At 38.4% G+C, this 7906-nt stretch overlaps 1 protein-coding gene across 1 annotated transcript in view; it reads right to left on the reverse strand.

Moving 5' to 3' along the window:
- Window positions 1-7906, reverse strand: part of LOC104618457 (microtubule-associated serine/threonine-protein kinase 2-like) — a 103087-nt gene that overhangs the window by 65417 nt on the left and 29764 nt on the right. The window contains exon 3 of the mRNA XM_010284054.1: window positions 1556-1647. Coding sequence (XP_010282356.1) covers window positions 1556-1647 — 92 coding nt within the window. The remainder of the gene's footprint in view (window positions 1-1555; window positions 1648-7906) is intronic.

Consider the following 7906-nt stretch of genomic DNA (forward strand, 5'->3'; position numbering starts at 1 on the left):
TACAGCTAATTCAGAATTTGTTAAATCCAACAAATATATCAACTCTAATTTTGCTCTTTTGCAAAGAGCAAAACGTCACTAAGTGGAGAATCTCTACCAGGAAAAATGCCATGTTGAAACAACATTTTACAAAGCTATCACTGTCATAATTGCACACAACAGAACTAGCAGTTTGAAGTGAAAGGGAATTGCCCTATGCACATTTTTGGCCCTGTATTTTTACCTATGATGCTGAAGCAAAAAGAAAATGGTTTAAATATACTACTGTTAAGATTTTGTTAACATTTTAATTTGAAAATCATGGGCCATTTTAATAAAACAACGTTGTTAAAGTAACTTCCCAGCCTTCCATAATTGTGCTTTACAGCATCCCAAGCAAATATGACAAGTTTTATGAAAACTTAGAATGGTTAAGGATTTCATGGGCATCCCTGCGCAAAAATTTTGGTCATCTTTTTCATTTTAACAGGCTGGATGTCACCTCTCGAGATGCAACGCTCTGCAAACAGAAGCAGATGGCTCCTTCTAGCTGAGCTACTATCGATTTGCTGTTCTTTCTCAGCATTTCCTTAGTTTCAGTCTCCAGAAAGTATTTACAGAACATACTGCCATGTAGGAGGAGGAAAGTCTGATTATAATGAAAACAACAGTTACTTGTCTAACATGCAACAGCAATATGCTTCCAGACAGGTTCCACTGTGGATGATGTGCCACAAATATTCAACGCCCATTAAGGCCATACCTGAAGCCCAATCGTCTTCTCTGGCATTTTGTAATATCGAAAACAATGTGTAAAACACACATCACCTACCTCCCTCAGCAACAAAAACATCAAGGGAACATGCTATACAGGCAAGCTGTTGAATCTGCCTGCGTGACTCTTTCTGAAAATCCATAGTTACTGTAGGCTTAATAATAATTCTTTCTTTTTCTATGGAAAGAACATCTCCACACACTTCACCTCAATGACTAACAAGCAACTGCCCATTTGCTCTGAAATGAGCATTTCCCAGTTGGTGTGATGATAAAACTGACAGTAATGTAAAAAACAGAAAAGAATCCTAAATATTTCATGATGCTCTAAGTAGCAGATAGAGACCATAAGATGGCACACTGCACAGCTGACAGGCTGCTGGAGGCATACAGAAACAAGCAGGGTGTTTCTTCTCATGAGAACTGCAGTTAAATCACTGGCACAAATTAACCATGCTGGGAGACTCATAACAAGATATTTGCTTAAATCTATTTATTTAATTTTATTTTACTTTGGTCTCCATCTCAGGTTCTTTTGCAGCATGTAAGAGGACTGAATTTCCCAGAAAGAGTGGAAGATGGGTATGGTAGTGAACTAGAAAGTGCAGAAAAGAGGAGGACATAAAACATTTATTTTGAAACTATAAGGACCCTCTTACAAGTTAGAAAAGGTGAAAAACTATAGTCAGATCAGGTTTCAAAGAGCATATTTTGATGTAGCGTATCTATATGTTCAAACTCACGACAATGAACACTGACATTTTTCCTAACAGTTCCCAGATAAAGCAGTCCCAGGGAGTACCTGTGTGTCCATGAAGGGGGGAATGTGGTCGTGGGAGAGTTGGAGACGTGCTGGATGTTACAATCAAACTCTTTCTGTTGCTTGTCCGACAGCTGAAAGAGAGAAAGATAAATGATAAGGCATGGTCAGATGAACAAAATCACCTGAAGGCAGGACCCACAGAATGTCTTTCAGCTAAGGAGGAATCTCTCAGTATTTAGGTCGGTATTTCCTCACGCTCTCAATCTCAATAGTGACCTTGCAAAGAAGTAAACATACAGGGCCAAAAGGTACTTTGTGAGCAACAAGTGTTTTAATACACTGGAAGGAATATAAAAACTGCATCTCATGCTGCACAGGCCACTAGAGATAGCTGACAACACATTCTCTATTCACAAAATATGTGCAACTCTTGCTTTACAAATCACACAAAAAGCAGAAAACTGTAAAGTACCCCAGAGTGCTTCAGGTATTATTACCAATATCCAACCTAGCAAATAAATCTGTTGCAACTATTGGCTATTACTATAAGAAACCAGAGCATATTCCTTATGACAGAGTTAAAATTACAAAGCAGAGCGTTAGCACAATTCAGTAGATGAGCAAGGATTATTAATAAAAGTTAAAAGATTCAAGAGCCTTTGCTAGCAGGTGTGGCAATACCGGTAGAAAACTTTGCAAAGCAAGTTTCAGACAAGCCCTCTGCCGAATCAACTCCACTCACTGTCATGATTTTGTTCCTGCAAAGAAAGCAACCTTTCTGTATGAGGCAGTTCAGATTTATTTTTTTCCCCACTGGAGTTTCAGAACTTAGCCAAATGAAGAGAATTATGTGTTCCTCCATTTGCTTCCCAGCGGCAAACAATTAGCTCTAAAGATGATAGAAGTAATTGTAATGGGCAAGGGAAACATTTTTAAATAATGGGAGCTGTGAACAAGGGCAACTAGATATTTAAATCACTTTCTGATCACTTTTCCTGCTGTTTAAAAAGAATAAACAGTCCAAGCTCCCAGCAAAATCTCACAACTGACCAAATATTACAGTTACATACACTTACTCATTATACCTCTAACTTGCTTTCTAGATGGCAGGAACATTTCTGCTTACTTCTGCAGTTCTCAAAACAGGTAACTAAAATCACATTGGTCTTGACAGGGGCTGGGAGAATAGACAGGAGCAGGGAAGGCTGAGCAGCGGCTGGACAAGGAGGTCTCTGGCCCAGCTCCAGAGGTGTGCGGTGGAGCTCCACATTGGGTTACCGCAGGCACATGCAAAGCCTCTTTGCTTGCAGAGCTCCGACCGCTGATGTCTGCCACGGTCCTTCCTGCACCGGCTGCTCTTCTGGAGCTGCCCAGCAATAAACATGCTCAGTCTGCCAAATACTACAATGTAATGCAAAATTGTTTTGCTGCCACAGGATACAGTGCATCTGACTATTCTTATTTGTAAACTTTTTTATTGCTGTTCTATAGGAAACTAGAGAACTCAATGCAGAACAAAAAATACAACTGAACTGCCAACTATAATAAACAGTAATAAAGTTGAAGCACCATTAACTGCTATTCAGGCTCTTTAGTGTACTTAAAGCATTCCTCAGAATTATCCAACTGATTCCATACAATCTCCATTTACATTCATGTATTATTCAACAACAGTCCATCCAAAAACTGATTGCCATTGTGTATATTGTATGGAAAAACTAACAGCCTGATTTTAAGAAGCTTAAAATCTCAGTTCATGTATTTTTTTAATATGTTTTCAGTTACTCTATTCCAGTAACAGTTGAAAAAACCAGAACACTCAATTCCAACATTAATACCAGATAATCATTATGTTTATATACTTGAAAATCTTTCTCGCAGCATAAAGGTCCTGAGTATTCTAATATAATATATGTTACTATGTAGGAAATAAAAAAAAAATCCTGGGTTTTAAATACAAATTACAATGTAAGAATTTAAGATCTTAATATAAAACACTAGTACAACGAGAAAACATCCATCCTCTATGGTCACATCCCTTTGCTAAAGAGAGTTCCTAAAATATACTTTACCACAGCAATGTCTGGAGCTGGCTATGGAAACTTGGTATATTTAAATTGCAGCATAACAGAGAACATGAACTGTCCCAAACTCGGAGCTTTTTAACTGCATGGCCACATTTGCCAAATAGAACAGAGTTTTACAAACCCATTTTCTCTGCTGTATTTGCAAAGATAAGGAACCAAAAGAGAAAGGGTAAAGTGGCTGGAGAGCAAGCACAGCTGAGACCCTTTAAAATAGGTCAGGTTTACATAAATGTACCCAGAGGAGGGAATGGCTTGGAGTGAAAGCCTAGCCCCAAGTTAGGAATAAAACATTATTCTCTTTACTCCCTCAAAATTGGGTAACTTTCAGTTTCCCTGGATCTCTAATCTGGGAAGGAGTAACATCACTTAGGCCTGTTTAGCCATTTCTATGAACCATGTGTGCTGGCAATAAGGCAAAGCTTAAACACAGTGTCTAAAAACAGAATTTCTTATTTCTTGAATCCATGTTATATGATGTGAAAAATACACAAATACAATCATACTCTCTACTGGTTGAAGAGAGCTCGCTATCCAGTGAAATATATACAAAACTTCTAATACATCTTGGAATTCCAGAGAAACTACAGAACAAGGGTGATTAAGTTCTGGTAGTCACAAAAATACAAAAACAGGGGGGAAGGGAGGAGGTAACGTGAAGACTTCAGTTGGGCAACTCCCCAAGAAGTCACTATGACCACATTTGAGCACCTCCTGAAGAAGAACAGCTAAATATGAAAGAAGCAAAGCTGGTTTTAACCGGGGCTTTGTGCCAAAGAAATTCAAAACTAGTCAATTTAAGTGTTGGCAGAAACAGTTCAAATGAAGAAAAAATTCTTTCCTGGAAGAAGCACTTTAGCCAGACAAACAGTACTGGGCTCAATACTGAGCTACAAGGCCAATGCTAATGAGGAGACCATATTATTAATCCTTTAAATTGCATTAGTTATTGTTTATTACTGTTCACAAATTCTCTAAACAATACTGTACGTTTCCTTGCATTAAAAATAATTCAATCTACATGAGAAAACAGGAGTAGAAAGGGAAAAGGTTACCACTACATCTCTGAGTATTTTAACCAGAAAGAAATAAAGTTCTTAACCAGTCCAGAGAGATTCCGAGCATTATTATTTGTTTATAAGCCAAAGTTTTGCTACTTTCATTAAATGCAAGGCGAGCCTTACCCCACCCCTCCTTCCCTCTCACAATTTGGTATGGGCCTTGTTAACCCTTTTTTCCTCAGATCCCACTTCATAATTTCAGAGAACAAATCCCCTCCAGGTCATCCAGTTTAGGCAAAATACAATTTTAATAGCGCAGAGTTTCTGTACTGCCCAGAGCTGCAGGGTCGAGCTCCAGCCAGCGGAGTGCTTTAGGGGGCTGTCAACATGAAAATACCCCTGCTGCCACCCCCTGCCCTCCTGTCCCACTGAGGTCGCACACCCACGCTGCCAAACCCAAGTCTAGAAATCTGTGAGAGCACGAGAGCAATTTGATTTAATTCTGAACATGCACAGCAAAATGGATAGTTTATGTCGAACTACTTGAAACAATGCCTTTGCCATCACTATGGAAATAGGGCTTCTTCTATTTCTAGAGTTAACTTCTCTGGCTGTAGTAAAAATAACATTCGTTACGTGTACTGAAGCATTCCCAGCGCATTCTTGAAACTGAACACTGCAGGACATCGGACGTGGGTCTGGTAACTGGACACTGGTTTCGGACCCACTGAAATGTGCCCCGGGGCCAGCACCCTTGGCCAGAGTTATTTATGAGAACATTGGGTAGCGTACCTGCGAGCTGCACACAGCCCGGGTGCTCTTCAACTATGCCCTAACAACTCATCTCCTGTGCACCAACAGACAATTCGATGTCGAGCTTCTAAAATGAGCACCATCAGTACTCCTTTTTTCATACACATTTTCAGTCTGAAAAAGAAATCAATGTTTCAGTTTCAGCATAAATCAGTATTTGATTCGTTATTTTAGCAGTTTACTCAGGGGACAGCTCTAACTCACTGAGCAAAACTGGTTAATGTCCATGAGGCATTCATGTAATGAAAGCAAGGGACACAGAAAAACAATTTTAAAATAAATAACCAACGACCACTATCAAGTAATTTCATAGCATTGGTGGTTATTAGAAATAAATGATGATAAGGAAGTTTCTCAAAATCTATCTAAATTTATAGGCCTTGGAAAATTTCTCACAGTTGAAGCTGCTGAATATGCAAGTAAACAAGATTAGTACCGATTGCACGAGTCTTCCCATAGACCTTGACAGAAATCAACTTCAAGTAAAATGTACAGGAAAAGTATCGCTTAAATGACATTTTGGTTAGTAAACATTAATGCATTTTATTCATATTAGTGATTTTTAATTATAGTTTTAGTTTTGTAAACCACCTCAGGTTGTCAGAGTGCTGGATTGACTGTTGCGTTAACTAATAAATGCTTTCAAAATAATATTTCATTAAGTTCAACATCAGACTTTTTCCAGATTTGACATTTAATTCAGCGAGCCCAAATCCCTATGAAATGGGATCCAAAATTCAGAGCAATCATACCTACAAAACCTATTTGTGGTTACACATTTTCCTAAAATGTATTATCACCTAACCAAACTTCACTAGATTCTCTTCTGATGTTACAGGAGTTTGGTTTAGTTGATTTGCTTTACAAAGACTTCTTTATGAGAAACAGACATTTTGGAAATGAAAATAAGTATTTAAAATTTTTATTCACAATGGCAGAAAATTTACAAAATCCAAAATCTGCATGTCAATGAATGCACCAGCTGCACAGCAATGTTAACTAGATGTGGAAGTTATTGTCTTAATTATAGTAATTCAAAGATGGAAGCAATTTTGTAAGCTTTAGCACTACCAACAACAGGGATAATTAGTTCTCTAAAATAGATAAGAATAAGTAAGCATCTGGTTCAACTGGGTTTTTTTTCCACATTCAAGAATAGTTTAAAAGTTATTCATCCTAGAATAACTGGGGGGAAAAGTGTTATTATTCATGGTGTAGGTTTGGTGGTTTGCACATTCCTACAACAAACACTTCTTCTATTCTCTTAAAAGAAATACAGTTGTGCTCACTTAAGACTTGAAGGATGGAAGCACCAGTCCAACAAGCAACTTCTTAAAAGATTGCAGACAGATTCTCCATCACAACAGACACAGAACTCTTCCCAGTGTCACCCAGGAAAACAGCACGTACTTCCTGTCTTTAAGTCCCATGAGCATGGAAACATCCTTGATTTCCTTTTTTTTTTTTTTTTAAGCTTCCTTAATTTAGGATCCCTTCCTGGTTGCCTTGTCCAGACTAAACGACTAAGGATTCTTTCTCCAGTGCACTTCTAGACAAGTCTTTTCCTGCCATCCAATCCTCTATAAGGTCAAGCCCCAACTCCTTGCTGACTTTGAGACTGGGTCGCAGTATTCCTGTTTCCCCCATTTTATCAAAGAATTTCAAACAGGACTGAACTCCAGAACCTAAAGAAATTTAGCCTTAAGTTAAAATAATAACAAAAACCAACTGCATAAGTGCAGGATCCTCTTCCACAAGAAGCTTGTATGGACTATGTTACTACAACCATGACGACTACAACCAGAGAAACAGAAGCAAGTTGTCCAACAAGCCAGGCTCTCCTCAAATTTGTGTCACTCGCTGTTTTGAAGCTCATGAGAGGAAATAAACTGGACAAATTAAGTATTTTTTTATAACTGGACACTTTGCTCCAAGTTTTCTGTTTTGCTGCAGTGATAGTTATACCAGGCTGCTGCAGATTCGCTCCATGTTCAAGGGTGTTTGTTCCACATCAGGATGAAAAGCTTCATCCCCCTTCCTCTTTGTTTTTAATGTTTTTAATTTCTAATGAAATTCATATTAATCCAGATATGTGCAATGTATGAGCTGCTTCAGAGGAAGAAAGTTTGCAGAGTCATCTATAAGGTATGAGAAAGTCTTCTTGGAAAGTGAAGACAACATGACTTTGCAATGAAACAAGAGAAAAGTCCTGCCTGTGTGGTTGAAGCTTTTCCCTTCCATGTGACAGTAAGATGTTAAGGGGTGTTCCCATGCCTCATGCTGGTAACAGTAAATTAGAGTCACTGTGTGGATGACTGTGGAAAGATGCAAATTCTGCAAGACAAGGAGCACTGAGATAAAAGATGTAGTCAACTTGTGAAATATGGGCTGCACTTCTGTACAAATATCCAAAAAAGAGCATGGGGGTAAAAAACATGAAGAGCGATCCAAAAAAGAGCATGGGGGGTAAAAAACATGAAGAAAGTGTTTCT

The sequence above is a fragment of the Phaethon lepturus genome, unplaced genomic scaffold (genome assembly GCF_000687285.1).
Source record: "Phaethon lepturus isolate BGI_N335 unplaced genomic scaffold, ASM68728v1 scaffold13243, whole genome shotgun sequence".
NCBI lineage: Eukaryota > Metazoa > Chordata > Aves > Phaethontiformes > Phaethontidae > Phaethon > Phaethon lepturus.